General features: G+C 48.0%; 1 protein-coding gene across 4 annotated transcripts in view; it reads right to left on the bottom strand.

Annotated features, from left to right (window-relative positions):
- Positions 1-439: 439 nt before the first annotated feature.
- LOC309333198 (putative helicase senataxin) overlaps positions 440-17,817 on the bottom strand; it is a 308,026-nt gene continuing 290,648 nt past the window's right edge. For 3 of the 4 annotated variants that reach the window (XM_081846593.1, XM_081846596.1, XM_081846595.1), the window contains 3 exons: positions 5,732-5,830; positions 4,292-4,379; positions 440-2,105 (listed from right to left, as the gene is read on the bottom strand). In XM_081846593.1, the coding sequence (XP_081702719.1) occupies positions 1,935-2,105; positions 4,292-4,379; positions 5,732-5,830 (358 nt within the window). In that variant the 3' untranslated portion in view covers positions 440-1,934. The remainder of the gene's footprint in view (positions 2,106-4,291; positions 4,380-5,731; positions 5,831-17,817) is intronic. The other variant, XM_081846594.1, reaches the window with a different exon arrangement.

Here is a 17,817-nt window from a genome sequence, read left to right as displayed (position 1 = left end):
ACAGGTTTGGGACTGGCTTTTGGAAGATGCCTGTTTGTGAATTTGTTTTGTGTGTGTAGATCAGTGCACGCTGACCAACGTGCAGTCTTCGCAGTAAGCCTCTATTCTGATGGCCTTGAGTAATCATGACAACCAGTAGATTCTTATCTGCTGCAGCCTTCATCCGCCCTCACAGCAGCCATTGTAGCATACCATTATCATCCGCCTGTTCTGCCGTTGAGGACTTATTGGATCATTCCTTGTCTAGCTCCTTTCCTTTGACCTTACCGCCTTGGGTACAGCACACTAAACAGCTGTAAGGCCACTGAGGTTACTTCACAAGTTGGACACAAGAGAGAGCAGGAGGGAAATAGCTGAAGGGAACTCCTCTCTATTAAAAATCATCTCTGAGGCCAACACACATACAATTCAGAAAAAGCAGAACATATTGTGAAAACAATTTGTATTTCATTACTTTCGGTTTTATTTTTCTCAAAAAATGTAAATGTACTTTTAAATTTACATTTCAGCTATTACACTGAAGAAGCAGACAGTTGTACCAAAATGTTAATGCTGCTCGAACACTTTGCTGAATAGCATTTTTTGATCTCCTGTTCTATATGAAGGAAACCAAGAATTAACTGTCAGAGTAGTAGTAATAATAATGATTTGATCTATATACTGCCCTTTATCAAAAGATCTCAGGGCGATGTACATTAGAAACACATTCCAAAACATCAGTGATAATCATAACAACAGTCCTCTCCAGCCTGCAAACTTCTCCAACCAGATGCTGTCCAGATGTTTTGGACTACAACTCCCATCAGCCCCAGTCAGTGAAGGTTTTGTGCTCTCACATCAGTTTCAGCGTCATACAGCTGGCCAGGGCTGATGGGAATTGTAGTCCAAAACATCTGGAAGGCACCAGGTTAGATTACAGTCTCTCCTGCCAAAGCTCATCTTGCCAGACTGCTGGATGTCAATTTGTCGGGGAGGCTGCAATGTGAGGATGCACTTGGCCCATGGCTCCTTGGCTCATAAGTGGCAGCAGATCCAATGCAAAAGGAAATCTTCATCTTTTACACTTGCAGAAATCTGCACAAATCACTTCTATGAAATGCCTGCTATGTTCCCTGTTGCGACATTATGTACACAGTGCCTTCTTTTTAAATTATTATCTATAAATATTTTTATCATGTATACAAAAGAATAAAAATGTGAACTAAGAAATAAGTGGTGTCGCTCTCGCCAAATTAAATTTTAGGGCCAGAAAGAAATATGGCAGCAGGAACAACTTCAGCACTCACCCAGGCGTGCTGGCCCAATGAGGGCTGGACATGCTAACCTGAGACACCAGCAAGCCAAACTCTCATGGTGAGCTGTTTGCATGTGACGAGGCACATGTCAGGACACTCACCCCAGGGGCATGTGATTTAACTGTGGCCACAGCCAGGCCTGTTTCACCTCTAAAAGATAAGTTTCTCTACATGCCGTACAAATATACACTACACCCAACATTTACAGTGTGTGATTTCTTGAAGTTTACAGCACAGGAAGCAGGCTGCCTAACTCTCCATGATATAGAAAACAATCACTCAAAATGCATTATCTTTCAGGCAGATGACCTTGCAATCCAGGAAAAGGCTGTGGAGCAAAGTACACCAGCAGCCACAATAAAAGGTTCTGAGGATACGGGAGGGACTGTGGGGCTACTGCATTGTCCTCTGTCGCTTGGCATCAAGGGGGGGCCTAGATTTCCAGCAATTCATCTGAGGCCTTCACTTTCATTGCTGGATCTTTTGGCCAGCTCTTGGACAGGTTTAGCCTGTGTAGGAAAGAATGGCTTTAGGGAAGAGGAATCCTGAGATACTGGCAAGGGCCATGCCTCACTGTTTCCTGGAGCAGGAGCACCAGCTGAGTATTGCCAGGTATGTCGTCCAGGAGCTCCATGCAACTCAGATGCTGCACTCACCTGTCCTTGTTTGGCTCTGCTGGACTGCCATGGGCTTCAAGATCTTCTTAGCATCACTTGCATAGCAAGGAACATTGTATTTGCCACTGGAGGTCTTGATGATGGCACCTCTTCTCTGAGCATCTTGAATCAAAGCATTCCAATCTTCATTTTCCTACAATGGTTTTTATTTTAATTTAAGAAACAATAAATTATTAGGACAGGAGACTGGGCAGGTACGGTAGTGACGGTTTATAAACAAGAGTTGGGAAAATTCATGGATTCGAAGTTAATCCTGCTGCCTCAAAGTAGAGGCTGTTGTAGCTTGCTCCCAGTTCTCTTTTCTTCGAAGGCAGGGACAGGAACCTGGTGACCAAATCAGCCCCCCCCCCAGCATTCCCAGTCAGCCCACCACCCTTCAACTTGTCAATCCCACCTGCTCCCTCTAAGGAGATTCTTCTAACTTCTGTTGCACTGCAGGAGAGGGCGAGTGTGATTGTGTGGGTCTCTGGCTCCATCTGCTTTTGGAGTATGCCTCTCAACAGCATTCCACAAGGAAAAATGGAGGCGACCTTAGCTTGAAAAAGACTGGCTAAATTAATCTGAAATACTAAAGACCACTAATAATGGGTGTCAGTAGAAATTAGGACACAGAACTTCCTTTGGATTGCACTCACTGGTAAACAGTGGCTTCCGAACACACAACAGAGAATCCCTCCAATACATTTGTACATAGACTACAATTATCCTTCCCTCCTCACTGCAGCTATAGAGCCACCAGTGACAGAGAAACAAGTATTGTTTAATGCAAGTCCACTAACAACTCTGCCACTTTACAGGAGCAACAGCAAACCATCATCACCAGGACTTCCAAATGGAGAAATCTGGATTGGAGGCCCTCTAGTGGCAAAGTCATTGCAGTACAAGACTGACAAAGGTGACCATAATAAGACTGAGTGCATACGTATGTGAGTGATTGTGATTTCACACAGAAAAGTGGCAGGATGGGAAAGAGGGTGCTGAAGTCTCCCCCACTCCACCTACTTTTCTCCTGACAGGGCTCACTCCCAGTCCAAGAGCCTGACTGGGAGAAAAGTGTCAGGATAGAGAAGAGTCTGATGGGGCAGAAGCAACTGTCATGGTAGAGAACCCAATCCCTTTCTCTGCTTGAAATAAACCCTCCCCACCACACAGTTTGGCATTTTAAAACACTGAGACGAGTGGAGAACTTCTGTGGCCCTCTATATGCTGCTGAACTACATCTCCCACCATCCCTTGACCACTGGCTATGCTGGCTGTGGCTGATGGGAGTTGTACAACATCTGTAGGGCTGTAGGATTCCCAGTCCCTGCCCTTACAGCCTCTCACGAACAACCTTGGTGGATCAGATCAAATGGTCCACCCCCTGAAGTGCCATGCTTGGTCTTGCATGAAAAATAGCAGTGGTGGGGAAGCTGTGTTGTTGGGTTCCAATTCCCACCAGCCCCAGCCAGCATAGCTAAAGGTCAGAAGACGGGAGTTGTAGTCCAGCAGCACTGGGAGGCAGCAGAGCTTCCTTAGCTCTGGAATATAGTATTGCCAGTTTAAGCTCAATTGTGGAAAGACCTAAAGTAACCTAATTGTTTTATAATTTATGAAACCTGAGTTTCAGGTTCCTCTGGGCACCCACAAGCAACAGGGCCTTCTCAGTGGTGGCTCCCTCTTTGTGGAATGCCCTCCCTGGGGAGCTATGTCTTTCTCCCTCATCATTGCCTTTCAGGAGGCATTTGAAAACATGTTTGTTTAGCCAGGCACTTTTGGTGGTTGAAGAACACTGTTCCTAGCAATGCTGAGATCACTGGATGAGAGAAAGGTCCCGTCCCCCCCCCCCCGATTTTTAATCGTAGCTATTTTTAGAATGCTTTAACATTTATTCTGTGTTTGGCATGTTTACCACACTGGGCTCATTTGGGCAGAACATAAATTCAATAAATAAGCAAATGCTGCCCAATATTTTCCCTAACACTGCTGATTCAAAATACATAATTACTTACGACACCTTTTGGCCAGCCTGATGCTTTCCAGATGTTTTGAACTACAACTCCCACTTGCCACAGCCAGCAGAGCCAACATGTGCCCTCTTTTGCAAGTGTGGGCAGAGGGCCCAATCTATACAGGGTACTGTGCTCAGAAAATCCTGTGGGCACCCCTGAATCCTGTTATGCTCTCCTTCCAAACAACCCTATGAAGTAGGCTTGATTTATAGCTTTTGGAGGTGATATGGGGAGTTTGTGTGTGTGTATAAATCCAGGTGTCTTTGGGCCAAGCCCAGGACACCACCATTAACCCCCCACAAAGGTGCTTATTTCTTCTTCCACGTACCATGAGCGTTTGCAGGTGTCCAAGGATGAAGAGACTGTACTTGGCTCGGGTGATGGTGATATTCAGTTGCTGCAGACTCTTCAGAAACCTAGAGACGGGGGAAAACCCTGTATGTAAGGCTGGCTCAGGATGGGCAGCTATGTCCACAGTGCCCTACTAGCTACCACTGTGGGGTTCAACTAAATCCCTGTTTAAATTTCAAAGGCATTAAAAAAGTTTCAGGCATTCCCACCAAGGAGGAATAAATCTTAAAATCAGTCCATGCTCTGCTTTTGCAATTTCAGCTGCTCCCTACCCGCCACCATGTGGCTTCCAAGCGCAGACACCCCCACCACCATAAAAAAAAAAAAACACATGTGGAAAGGAAGTGGGCTGGTGGTGGAAACCAGCTTCATTCCATGTCAGGACCTTCAGCTGCCTATCCAGCACAACCTGTTGGTGGAGTAATACTATTTGTTGTGATTCAGGTGACTTGAAAAACAGAAATGCATCGTTAGCACAACAGTGAAATTTTTTCTCCTTCTAACCCCCCCCACCAACTTTTAAATAAAATAATAAAAAGAAGCCCCTTGTGAGTTATTCCTGACCTGCTCTCGACTCCCACCTTGACACTTGAACAGCAGTTCTTCTGGGGCGCATCTAAAAGCACTGGACCCATCGAAGCCAGGAGCCCTCTGATAAGGACTCCCCATTTTGTGACCCATCTGAAGCTACAGAAGAGGAGAGGCAAGAGGGTGTCTGCACTCTGCCCTCCATTCTGCCCCCAAACCCAATGCTTCCTTCTGGCCTTGCCAACCCCTCAACTTCCCTGTTCGCCCACCTCCCAGATATATAGTTCAGTTGTAAGCTGACAAAGTGCCCCTCACCTTCAACACACACTGCACCTCCACTTACAATATGAACTTCTGGCTTCAAGATCTGGCTTTTATTGTGTGCTACCCTAGGCTGCCATTAGGTTCCTTCCAGGCAGTTTGACAGAAGGGCACATACACACAGTTTTTGGGTTGTGGGACAGGCAGGCACTTTCACATCCTGCTATTTTTTTCTGGAAGAGCCAGAAGAGTTGCTACCACTGGTTAGAGGCCCCCTCTTCTCCCCCCCCCAGCTAGACACAGTGGAAGCGCCCTCCCAGATTCGCCAACATAAGGAATTGTAAATTCATTGGGATAAGGGAGGTGAAATGAGGAAGCTAACACAGCCTTGGCCCTGCCAGAGTGCCACACTTTGGGAACTCCTCTCATAAGATCCCTTATGGGCATCACAGGTGGTCAAGAGTGGAGTACAAGACCACCATAGGGGCTCCAACACCCCTTGTTCCAACCTTGAATTGTGGACAGTGGCCCACATACTTGACCACCCCAAGGATCACATCTTAAGTGTCAGAATTGCCAAGTTGAGGCACCTCAGTTGTCACCTCGCACTATGACAGCAAAGTCTTACCCAACTGATCCTTGCATGCTGTTCACTCGAACACAGGACACAATGATACAGTCCTTCTCACGGCCCTGGAACCCATCCACGAGGTCAACTTCCCCGACTCTGTAGAGAAAAGGAATGTCGTATGGTGCCATCCTAAATACACGTCTCTCTTTACCACCACCACTCATCCCCAAAAGAGAGGTGAAACTGATTGAGAAGGAAACAAACCACACTTTTATGAAGTTAAAGAAAACTCCACACTTCTTGTCTGAAATAGAAAACTATGTAAACAGTGAGAGAGCAAGCGAGGGAGCACATGGTAGATTGGAGAGATTACTTGAGTCAGTAGGTGAGCTGTTGCACCTCACTTTTCTCATATGTAAAATGGGAATATAACCTGTATTTTACACACTGCTGTTGCAAGAACAAATGAGATGGGGGGGGGGGGTTGTGGGAATGTTAAGGATAGTAGGAAATGATATATTGAATAAGCATTATCCTTCCTTCACTCATGCTAGTAAGTGATGTAGCAGAGCAGATTCCCCTCAATATACCTGGAAGCTAGCTTGCGGATTTGTTTGAAATATAAATTTTATTTATATCCCGCCCTCCCCAGCCGAAGCCGGGCTCAGGGTGGCTAACAACAGTAAAATAATGCAACATTCTAAAATCATTTCATTCTAAAATTAATTCAAATCAAATTGATGGCAACCATTGGGCTAGAGTTCTGTGAAGATTGCCAAAGGAGGGAGTCAGGCTGTGCCCTGGCCAAAGGCCTGGTGGAACAGCTCTGTCTTGCAGGCCCTGCGGAAAGATGTCAAGTCCCGCAGGGCCCTAGTCTCTTGTGACAGAGCGTTCCACCAGATCGGAGCCACAGCTGACAAAGCCCTGGCTCTAGTTGAGGCCAGCCTAACCTCTCTGTGGCCCGGGACCTCCAAGATGTTTTTTTTTGAAGACCGTAAGTTCCTCTGTGGGACATACCAGGAGAGGCGGTCCCGTAGGTATGAGGGTCCTAGGCCGTATAGGGCTTTAAAGGTTAAAGCCAGCACCTTAAACCTGATCCTGTACTCCACCGGGAGCCAGTGCAGCTGGTATAGCACCGGGTGAATGTGATCTTGCAGCGAGGACCCCGTAAGGAGTCTCGCCGCGGCATTCTGCACCCACTGGAGTTTCTGGGTCAGTCTGAAGGGCAGCCCCACGTAGAGTGAGTTACAATAATCCAGTCTGGAGGTGACCGTCGCATGGATCACAGTGGCTAGGTCAGGGCGAGAGAGGTAAGGAGCCAACTGCTTAGCTTGGCAGAGATGAAAAAATGCCGCCTTTGTTATAGCTGCAATCTGCGCCTCCATGGAAAGGGAGATGTCAAAGATTACACCTAAACTCTTAACGGACGGTGCTGGCACTAATTACGCCCCCGTAAGAGATGGGAGTTGCCCCCCCAATCCCATATCGTCCCGACCCAGCCAAAGGACCTCTGTCTTCAAAAGATTTAACTTCAACCGACTCCCACATAACCATCCAGCCACAGCTTCCAAACATCTGATCAGTGTGTCTGGGGCCGAGTCAGGATGGCCATCCATCAACAGATAGAGTTGGGTGTCATCAGCATACTGATGGCAGCCCAGCCCAAAACTCCGGACAAGCTGGGCGAGGGGGCGCATAAAGATGTTGAAAAGCATCGGGGAGAGTATCACACCCTGAGGCACTCCACACAGCAAGGAGTGGCGCGATGACAATTCCCCCCCAAGTGCCACCTTCTGTCCCCGACCAGAGAAAAACGAGTGCAGCCACTGAAGGACTGTGCCCTGGATCCCCACATCGGCGAGGCGGTGGTCCAGGAGTTCCTGATCGACCATGTCGAAGGCTGCTGACAGGTCTAGAAGAATCAGCAGCCCCGACCCGCCTCGATCCAGCTGCCTGCGGAGAACATCTGTTAGGGCGACCAGAGCCGTCTCGGTCCCATGACCAGCACGGAAGCCGGACTGGAATGGATCCAAAGCCGATGTTTCCTCCAGAAACCCACCAAGCTGTTCAGCAACCGCTCTCTCAATCACCTTACCCAGGAATGGAAGATTCAAAACCGGGCGGTAATTGGATCTAATGATGTTTTCTTTAAGAGCGGACGCACCACTGCCTCCTTCAGTTCCCCTGGGAATGTCCTGGTGCCAAGGGACAAATTGATGATATCCCCTAGGAGGGCCCGCACCTCGTCTGGACATGCTCTAATCAGCCAAGACGGGCGCGGGTCAAGAGGACAGGTGGTGGGCTTTCCAGCTCGGAGGAGTCTGTCCACATCGGCTGGGGATATCCGGTCAAAGTGGTCCAATACTGGACCCAAGGACAGTCGAGGGGCCTCCAGTTCCGTTATTGTATCCAAATTGGCAGGGAGGTCACAGTGGAGCAACAGGACCTTCTCCGCAAAAAAGCTCGCAAATGCCTCACAGCTGTGTGTCAAATTGTTATTTAAATTTGGCTGTCCCTCGAGGGACGTTAAAGACCTAATTATACTAAATAATTGCGCCGGGCAAGAGCTAGCGGATGCAACGGAGGCCGAGAAGTAAGACTTCTTAGCGGCCTTCACTGCCATCTCGTAGGTTTTCATAAAAACCCTATAAGATGTTCTTGAGGCTCTGTCGCGGGCACCCTGCCATACTCGCTGTAGCCGTCTGAGGTCCCGCTTCATTTTCCGGAGCTCCTCAGTAAACCAGGGAGCCTGGTTTCTGCGGGGTTGCATTAGATTATTATGGGCACCACTCTGGGCAGCTCCCAACAGATTAAAAACAGAATAAAACATCAAACATTAAAAACTTCCCTAAACAGGGCTGCCTTCAAATGTCTTCTAAAAGTCAGATAGTTGTTTATTTCCTTGACATCTGATGGGAGGGCATTCCACAGGGCAGGTGCTACCACTGAGAAGGCCCTCTGCCTGGTTCCCTGTAACCTCACATCTTGCAGTGAGGGAACCGGCAGAAGGCCCTCGCAGCTGGACCTCAGTGTCTGGGCTCAACGATGGGGGTGGAGATGCTCCTTCAGGTATACTGGGCCGAGGCCGTTTACGGCTTTAAAGGTCAACACCAACACTATTTTAAAATGGGGTTTTAGAGCTGTCTTTTTAAAATAATATTTATTACTTTTAAAACTTACAAAAAAGAAAAAGAAGAAAGAAGACAAAAGAGAAAAAAGAACAAAAAAGAGAAAAAACAATACAATATATAAACTATACAAAACACAACCTTAACACATTAAACTAAACACAATAAACAAAACAAAACGATACAAAAACAATTTAAAAGCATACATCATACCTTTTCCATATTCTATCTTTCATTCCCTTGTTTCATCAACCTCCTCTCACCTCCCTTTTTGTATTCTACTTCTATTAGTTGTCTCAGCAATTCCTTTCCCTCTTTCTCTATTTTCTGTCATATAAATGTCTTAACATATTTTTAATCTTATTTTCCATTAAAACTAGTATACTTATTTAAGCTTAACTCCTTAAAACATTTCCACTAAGGCCATAAAATTTCATTCCAACATTTTTCTATCACTCATTAATTTTACAATATTTCTATATATAAACTTTAAATTTTCCAATCTTCTTCCACCATCTCCTCTCCCCGGTCTCGGACTCTGCCAGTCATTTCCGTCAACTCCATATAGTCCATCAACCTGGAGATCTTATGTCCGAGGCTCTTAACTCTTTTCCACGTCCCTTCTGCAGGTCTTCTTCATATTCTTTGATGCTAAAGAGCAGATCTCGGGGAAACTCCGACCTAACGATGCTTTTATTCCTTCTCGACAGGTCAGCCAAATTTCCGTAGTTAAAGCAAAGATCCATAAAGTATTTCAGGGCATGTTTCAAGATTCCTCCAAATCCAAAGGCCCCCAGAACTCCAATCTCCTCCTGACCCAAGTCCATGACCCAAAAGTCAGTTAATCCCTGCATGGAGGGATCTTTCCAACTTTCCTTTTCCAGTCCAAGCCAGGCTCCGATCCTCAAAATCTGACTTTTTCTAGTTTCAATCATAAAAGGCCTCAACTTATAGTCCTCAATTTGCCTCTGTAAGGCTGAGGCTCCCACTTGTATTACTTTAGGTTCGACAACAACTTTCTCCTTCTCCTCTTCCACAATTTGTCCTGCTAAAGTAAATTCCTGTACCAAATCCTGAATAATTTCTATATTGGTGCTCACTTTTTGTCCCAAGTTATCAATTTTAGTAGTCAAAACATCCGTCTTCTTGTGAAGTTGTTCCAACGAGTAGCTTATCTTACATAATGCAGTCACTAAAGCTTCTCCTGTCGACATTCTTAAATGGTCCAAGGTCAATCCCTGATTCTCACAGTTCTTATCATGCAGCTGGAGATTCCCCAGCTCCACTCTTGTAACAGTTTCAAAAGCTCCCTCTAGAGGGAAACAGTCTCCACTTGTATCAATCCTTTCAAGCACAGTTCAAAAAGTAAAGTTAGTTTCAATTTTCAGTTACTTTTCCTCCTTTTTAAACGCAGAAGAGGACAATGGAAACAATATATTTCTCTTATTTAACTAACTGTCAACATACGTTCTCTTCACTGTCAATGAACTCTCCCAAAACGTCAATCTACTGGCAGCCCGTTTCCAGGTTCAGAGCAGTGGTAATTTAATTTTTATCACTCTCTCCTGCAGGCTACACAGGCTAAAACCCCGAAGTGGGGGTTTTAGAGTTTTTAGGGGTTTTTGAATGTTTTACGTAGTTTTTATGTAGTTTTATGTAGTTTTTATGTAGTTTTATGTAGTTTCGTGGTAGTTTTATGTAGTCTTTATGTAGTTTTATGTAGTTTTTCAATTTCATTGTTCCGCAAGGGACAATGACAATAAAGATATCGTATATCGTTGAATTGTGATTGGAAACATACTGGGAGCCAATGTAGGTCTTTCAAGACTGGTGTTATATGTCCAAAAAATTCTCTCCCTGGAGTTATAGAAAAGAGTCAAAATTTGGGGAAGTGGCAGGATTTAAAGTAAATAGGAATAAAACTAAATTATTAGTCAAAACTTTGAAGGAAGAAGAGAAAAAAGAGTTGGAGCAAAATATCGAGATAGAAGTTCATAAAAAGGTCAAATATTTAGGGATATGGTTAACATCAAGAAACATAAATATTTACAAAGATAATTATGAAAAAGTGTGGCTCGAGATAAAAAGAAATTTAGAATTATGGAGCAGAATGAACCTCTCCCTGCTAGGAAAAATAGTTGCGGTAAAAATGAATGTTTTGCCAAAAATGCTATTTCTGTTCCAGTCAGTCCCAGTAATGGTAAAAGATGATTGCCTTAAAAAATGGCAGAAGGAAATTTCAAAGTTTATCGGGGGGGGGGGGGGGCAAAAGGCCAAGGATAAAGTATAAGTTACTTAGTTACTGTCAGGGAACTGACATCAGAGCGAGCAGAGCGAGAGGCGGAGGCAGGGCTCCAGAGCGATGCCGGAGAGGGGACCAGCAGGGGGGAAGGAATTCAGCGTAACACCAATAGAGATGAGAGGGAGATGGAGGAATTGGTGACAGGGCTCCAAGACCCTTCACCCGAATCTAGTGGAGAGAGCGCTGGCACGCCCCTGCCTTCCCCTCACTTGCGCAGACGCGTTCCGCGCAGGGAACATAGGAGGAGACTTGGGGTCAAACAGCTTTTATGCTGGAAGAGGTTCAAGAAACGCCCACTGACGGATTCTGCAAGTGACTAACAGGTCACGGAGGGCGAGCTCTAACCCTAAACATGGTTGAGCAAACAAACTGACTAAACTGAAGGCAATTTACGCACAAGTAACCCCCTTACAACCATTACAGCAATCCGTCAGTCCCTGCTGTTACTTGTGCGCAAGCAGTGGAAACATGAGCCAGACTGGAGGCGCCGGGGCAGCGGAGCCAGCTGCGGGGGCGCAGGACCTAGTGAAGAGGAACCAGGAGCTGGAACGGCATGTAGCACTGCTGATGGCGCGGCTGGATGAGAGGCGCACCCAGGACGCGCAGGTTAGACCCACCCCGTGGCAAAAAAGGTGCCCGGACTGGTACACAAATTTGGGGGGAAGCCCCAGGAATATAATGGATTCCAAACAGAAATAGAGTACGCCTTGCAGCTGCAGCATGATGACTTTGCTGACGAGGCAGCGCAGGTGGCGTATATTGTGGGGCACCTTGAGGGCAGCGCGAGGGAATGGGTTAGACCCCTAATGGCCCCCGCCATGAAGGACGTCAGGAAGTTTCTTCAGGCGATGGACGCTATGTATTCAAGCCAATTGGGGGAGAGTCTGACCCAGAGGGAGCTGATGAGATGCAGGCAGGGGGATCTTTCCGTTAGAGACTACTGGTCCCGCTTTGCGATGTTAATACACAGGCTCGAATGGGATCTAGATAGCCCCCCCATACGGATGCTGTTTGAGGAGGGGTTGTCCCCAACCGTTAAAGATGAGCTCTCCCGCGCGCCCCGCCCGGAGACTATGGATCAGCTGACAAAAGCTGCGATGGCGATAGGCGCTCGCCAGGAAGCGCGCGCTTTGGAAAGGCGGGAAGGGAGAGGAGAGCGTTGCCCTGACTACCGCATTCCTGAGATGCCAAAGCAGCCTTCCGATGACGTGGTGCCAATGGAAATTGATGGGGCGCGCGCATGCGAGGTTCCGAGCGCCCACCAAGGAGGCAAAAGGGAAGGAAAGGCTGGGGAAAGCACCAAGAAATGTTTCCTCTGCCAACGGCCAGGACACTTTGCCAGGGTCTGTCCACAAAGAAAGGCTTGGCAAGGGATGGTGGGAGCCGCTGGAAATGAGGAGGAGGGGGCAGAGGAAAAGGTGCAGGGAAACGCCAGCGCTTGACTGCCCACAGGGGGGCGCAGCAGCCAAGCGAACAACTAACAGAAGTGCCCCAACCAGACCCACCCAAGGTTTCTATAGCGATAGAGGTGGTGCTAGAACACCCAGTCAAGGTGAAGGCAATGCTGGACTCAGGCAGCTCCTGTAATTTTTTTAGTAAGGAGTTTGCACTGGAGCACCAGATCCACCTGCTGCCACTTGATTTCCCACTCCAAGTGACCACGATAGATGGCAGGGAGCTGCTGGGAGGGGAGGTAACGCATCAAACCCCGCCAATGAGAATGAGTGTGTCCAGGCACACAGAAACCATTGCCTTTCATGTGGCCACACTGGCGGGACCCCCGATAATACTGGGCATGAGCTGGCTAGTGCTACATGATCCAGTGGTGGCTTGGCATCAACGGACAGTCACCTTCGGGTCAGCGCACTGTTTGGAACACTGTCTAGGGGGAGTGAAGCCCAGAGTGAGGTTGGCCAGAGTGGCAGCAACTACACTGAAGCAGAGAGCGGAAGTGCCGCCACAGTACGCGAACTTACAAGAGGTCTTCAGCGAGAGGGAAGCGGACAGGCTGCCGCCACATAGGCCCTTCGACTGCTAAATCAACCTACTCCCTGGGGCGCAGCTGCCGGTGGGTAAGCTGTATGCCATGTCGGACCAAGAGATGCAGGAGTTGCGAGACTTTATAGACAAGAACCTGAAAAGGGGGTTTATAAGAGAATCTAAGGCAGTGGGGGGCAGCCCTGTGTTTTTTGTGGATAAGAAAAACACGGATCAGCCGAGGTTCGTCGTAGACTATCGAAGATTGAACCTCGTATCGGAACCCGTGACCTTCCCAATGCCCAGAATTGATGATATTCTGACTAGGGTAAGGAAGGGTAAGATTTTTACCAAGCTGGACCTTCGGGGAGCATACAACTTGATTAGAATGAGAGAGGGGGATGAATGGAAAACCACCATGTTCACCCCCCTAGGGGCCTTTGAGTACCTAGTCATGCCATTTGGATTACAGTCGGGCTCAGCCTGTTTTCAAAGCTTCATGCACCATGTGCTGGGTCCCCTGCTGTACAAGAACTGCGTAGCATTTCTGGACGACGTCCTGATCTATTCGGACAATGAAAAAAAGCATGTCCAGGACGTCAGGGAAGTGCTGAAAAGGCTACAAGAGCACCAGCTGTGGGTCAAGCTGGAAAAGTGCCAGTTTCACGCCAAAGAAGTGGAATTCCTGGGATACAGGTTGTCAGACAGAGGCCTAGCCATGGACCCCGGCAAGGTGCAGGCGGTGCTGGAATGGAAGGCCCCCCAAACCCGGAAGGATGTTCCTCGGGTTCAGCAACTTCTACCGGAAGTTCATCAAGAACTTCGCCCACTTGACCGCGCCCATCACGGATTGCCTCAGTAGCAAAAAGAAGTTCGTCTGGATGGAAAGTGCCCAACGATCCTTCGAAAGGCTAAAGAAGGCGTTCAGCTCGGAGGAACAGCTCCTGCACGTGGATCTGCAGAAGCCGATGAGGCTAGAGACCGACGCATCGGACAGAGCGATAGGAGCGGTGTTACTCCAGCCGGGACCAGGCCAACACACCTGGAGGCCGTGCGCCTTCTTCTCAAGGAAGCTGAATAAATCGGAACAGAACTACACGGTGTATGATCGCGAACTGTTAGCTATTTATGCAGCATTTCGCCAGTGGAGACATCTCCTAATAGGGGCTCAGCACAAGATTCAGGTTTGCACTGATCACAAGAACTTGGAATACTGGAGAACAGCGCGAGTTCTCAACCAGAGACAGATTCGATGGGCACAGGAGTTCTCCAAGTTCTTCTTTGAGATCAAGTACGTGCCAGGAGAAGAGAACGTGAGAGCAGACGCGCTTTCCCGGAAACCGGAGTACACGAAAGGAGAAGGACCACCGGAAGCTCGACACGATTTCCCTGAGGAACGATGGGTTTGTGGGGGAGCGTTGGTTGGGAAACGAGAACTAACCGAGCTAATTCGCCAGGACGAATTCGCCCAAACCAGAATCAGGGAACTCAGGGGAACTGAGGGAGACCGGGGAGGTTTTGAGGAAAGGGAAAGACTGCTATATTACAAGGGAGCAATGTATGTGCCCGGGGAGGCCTTGCTTGAAAGGGTGCTCAAACAGCTTCACGACAACCCAACAGCGGGGCACTTTGGGCAACACAAGACCATGTTACTGGTCACCAGGGAGTTTTGGTGGCCAAGGGTGAGGGAAGATGTACGAGAGTATGTACTGGGGTGTGACCGCTGCCAAAGGGCCAAGGGAGAGAGGGCAGCCCCGGCAGGGCTACTGGAACCCTTACCCACACCGGGAAGACCCTGGGAGGTGGTGTCTATCGATTTCATGACAGATTTACCCAAATCCAGAGGGAAGACAGCAGTCATGGTAGTAGTAGATCTGCTAACCAAAATGTGCCATTTCATAGCGTGCTCTCATGCAGTGACTGCAGAGGAAACCGCCCAGTTGTTCATGAATCACATCTTCAGGTTGCATGGGGCTCCTTCGAGGGTTATCTCTGACCGAGGGAAACAATTTACCTCGAGGTTTTGGAGGAGGCTTATGAACTTATTGCAGGTGGAGATGGGATTCTCGACGGTGAGGCACCCGGAAACTAACGGGCAAGCAGAGAGGGCGAACAGCATTTTACAGCAATATCTACGCTGTTACGTCAACGAGAGACAGAACGATTGGGTAGAAAAGCTAGCACTGGCAGAGTTTGCATATAACAATGCGGAGCATGTGTCCACGGGGATGAGCCCGTTCTTGGCTAATTATGGGTGTCACCCCAGGGCCTTTCCCGGGAGGGGGGAGGAAGGGGGGAGCGTGCCCGCCGCAGAGCAGTTCGTGGAAGAAATGGAAGCCCTGCACCAGCAGCTTAAGATGAATCTGGAAAGGGCCAAGGAGGCGTACAAGAGACAAGCAGACAAACGCTGCCGTGAAGGGGAGACCATTAGGGTGGGGGACCGGGTGTGGTTATCCACACAAGGCTTACCCTTCAAGGGCGGGTGTAAGAAGCTGAGGCCAATACGGCTGGGACCATTTGAGGTGACACACCAAGTGAACCCGGTGGCATTCTGGCTCAAGTTGCCAGACAGCATGAAAATCCACCCGGTATTTCATAGGTCACTGCTCTCACCGTACAGGGGGGAGCGGAGGGTCCGGGGGGTAGGAGGGGAAGGGCTCACACACCCACAACTGGAAGAGAGGGAACACCACCACCAGGTAATGGAGATCCTGGATTCGTGCTGGCAGGGGCGGCAGGTGGATTACCTAGTAGCTTGGGAGGGGGAAACCGAGTCAGAAAACACGTGGGTTCCCGTGGGGGAAATAGATGATGAATTTCTGGTGGAAGAGTTCCACAACAGGTATCCGAGGAAGCCCAAACCCCTGGAGCGATTCTGGGAGGAGCAATTTGCCACCACCGATGAGGAGGAGGAGGATTTCGTGGGTTTTCCAGCTTCCCCAGAGGAAGGAGGAGAATCGTCAGGAGAGGAGGAATCAGATTGGGAAGCCCCTCCCGTGAGGAATCGGAACGGGTGGGAAGCTGGGTTTGAGTTCTCGGACGACGACAGCAGCTCCTTTTGGGGATTCCCTACATCGTCAGCTGAAGAAGCGGACAAGGTCACATCACAGGGTCAGGCCGGGGGTGGAGGGGGTCCTGGGAGGGAGGTGGATGTCAGGGAACTGACATCAGAGCGAGCAGAGCGAGAGGTGGAGGCAGGGCTCCAGAGCGATTGGAAGGTCATGATAATAGATTCGGATGGCATGCATATCTATGGTATGGGAAAGGAAAAGTACATAAAGGATTTTTATAATCATATAATTAGGAAATCATTAATGAGGGTTTGGGAGAGATATAAAGATTTAATAGAACAGAAGACACCTTGGTGGCTCTCAGCACTTGAAGCTTTGCTGCTCAAGCCACTTGGTAAAAAAGGAAAATGGCTTACATACAGTGATTTACTAAAGGACCGAGAAGGAAAATGGAAGCTAAAAGAGTATGAGGAAATAAAAGATCATTTTCAGAGTTGGTTACTGTCAGGGGCTCAGGAGCAGAAGCACAGGAGGAGGTCAGATCCGGCCAGTATCCCGGAAGAGGGAAGCAGTGACAGAAGTAGTGTAACGGTTAGGAGAAAGGTCACTGGGTTGGCGCGAGAGGCAAGTTCAAATGTACAGGAGCGCGGGACAGCAGAGAATGAGGATTGGGAACCGGGTCCTAAAGCCCGCCGGAGGCAGGGGGAGGAGCTAAGCGACTCAGCGTCGGAAGAGTCCAGAAAGGGCAATGCCCCAGCGGGCAGGAGGACCCAGAGGAGGAGAGAGCAGCGGAAAAGGTGGAGCAGGGCTAGGATCTTAAACTGGTGTCAGAGGGGAGGAGACTCAGACGGGACTTCGCCGATCTAGGGTTTAAGACGTAGGGCTGCACGCTGCGGCTTTGAAATGGAAACTGAACTTCAATAAAGACTTTTGTACATTAAGACAGCCTAGCGTTGGTCCTCTGTGAGCTGGGACCTAGAGGCAGCTCTGACAGTTACATTACAGGCAATTACACAAGATATACAAAGAAGACAACAAGAAAGGATTTAGTTATACTACTTCTAGATTTCAAAAGGAAATGATAGAAGGAAAAGTGAAGTTGCTGAATGGTGCATATAGTATTCTGCTAGAATGGGAAACAAAAGATGAGGTGAAATCGGTCATGATCAAATGGGCACAAGATATAGGACATAATATACAATTTGAAGATTGGGTTAAATTGTAGAGAATAGATTTAAAATTTACAGACTGTTCTCTTTTGAAAGAAAATTACCTAAAAAAACAACAAAATGAATTGGACTCCCTGGCAGGTTTTGAATAAACATACACAAATTTATTGAGGGATAACATAGAAGATAGATAATATAAGGATGTATACAGTTTTATAATATGCGAAAGTTAACACTGGATGAGAAATCAGAGAGGAGCTGAGGGAAGTCGTGGGGGGGAGGGAGGGAGGGTTTGTTGGGGAGGGGGGAGGGGAAAAATGGGGGGGAATAAGGAAGATGATTTGTTTTGATAATTTGCTATGTTGAAATTGTTAATAAAAAAAAATCGAAAAAAAGAAAGAAAAAAAAGACTGGTGTTATATGCTCCTGGCGGCCACTCCCAGTCACCAGTCTAGCTGCCGCATTCTGGATTAATTGCAGTTTCCGGGTCACCTTCAAAGGTAGCCCCATGTAGAGCGCATTGCAATAGTTCAAGCGGGAGATAACTAGAGCATGC

The sequence above is a fragment of the Podarcis erhardii genome, assembly GCF_964252035.2.
Source record: "Podarcis erhardii genome assembly, chromosome: W".
Lineage (NCBI taxonomy): Eukaryota > Metazoa > Chordata > Lepidosauria > Squamata > Lacertidae > Podarcis > Podarcis erhardii.
The sequence above is the reverse complement of the archived record's forward strand: the minus strand, read 5'-3'. Positions and strand labels throughout refer to the sequence as shown.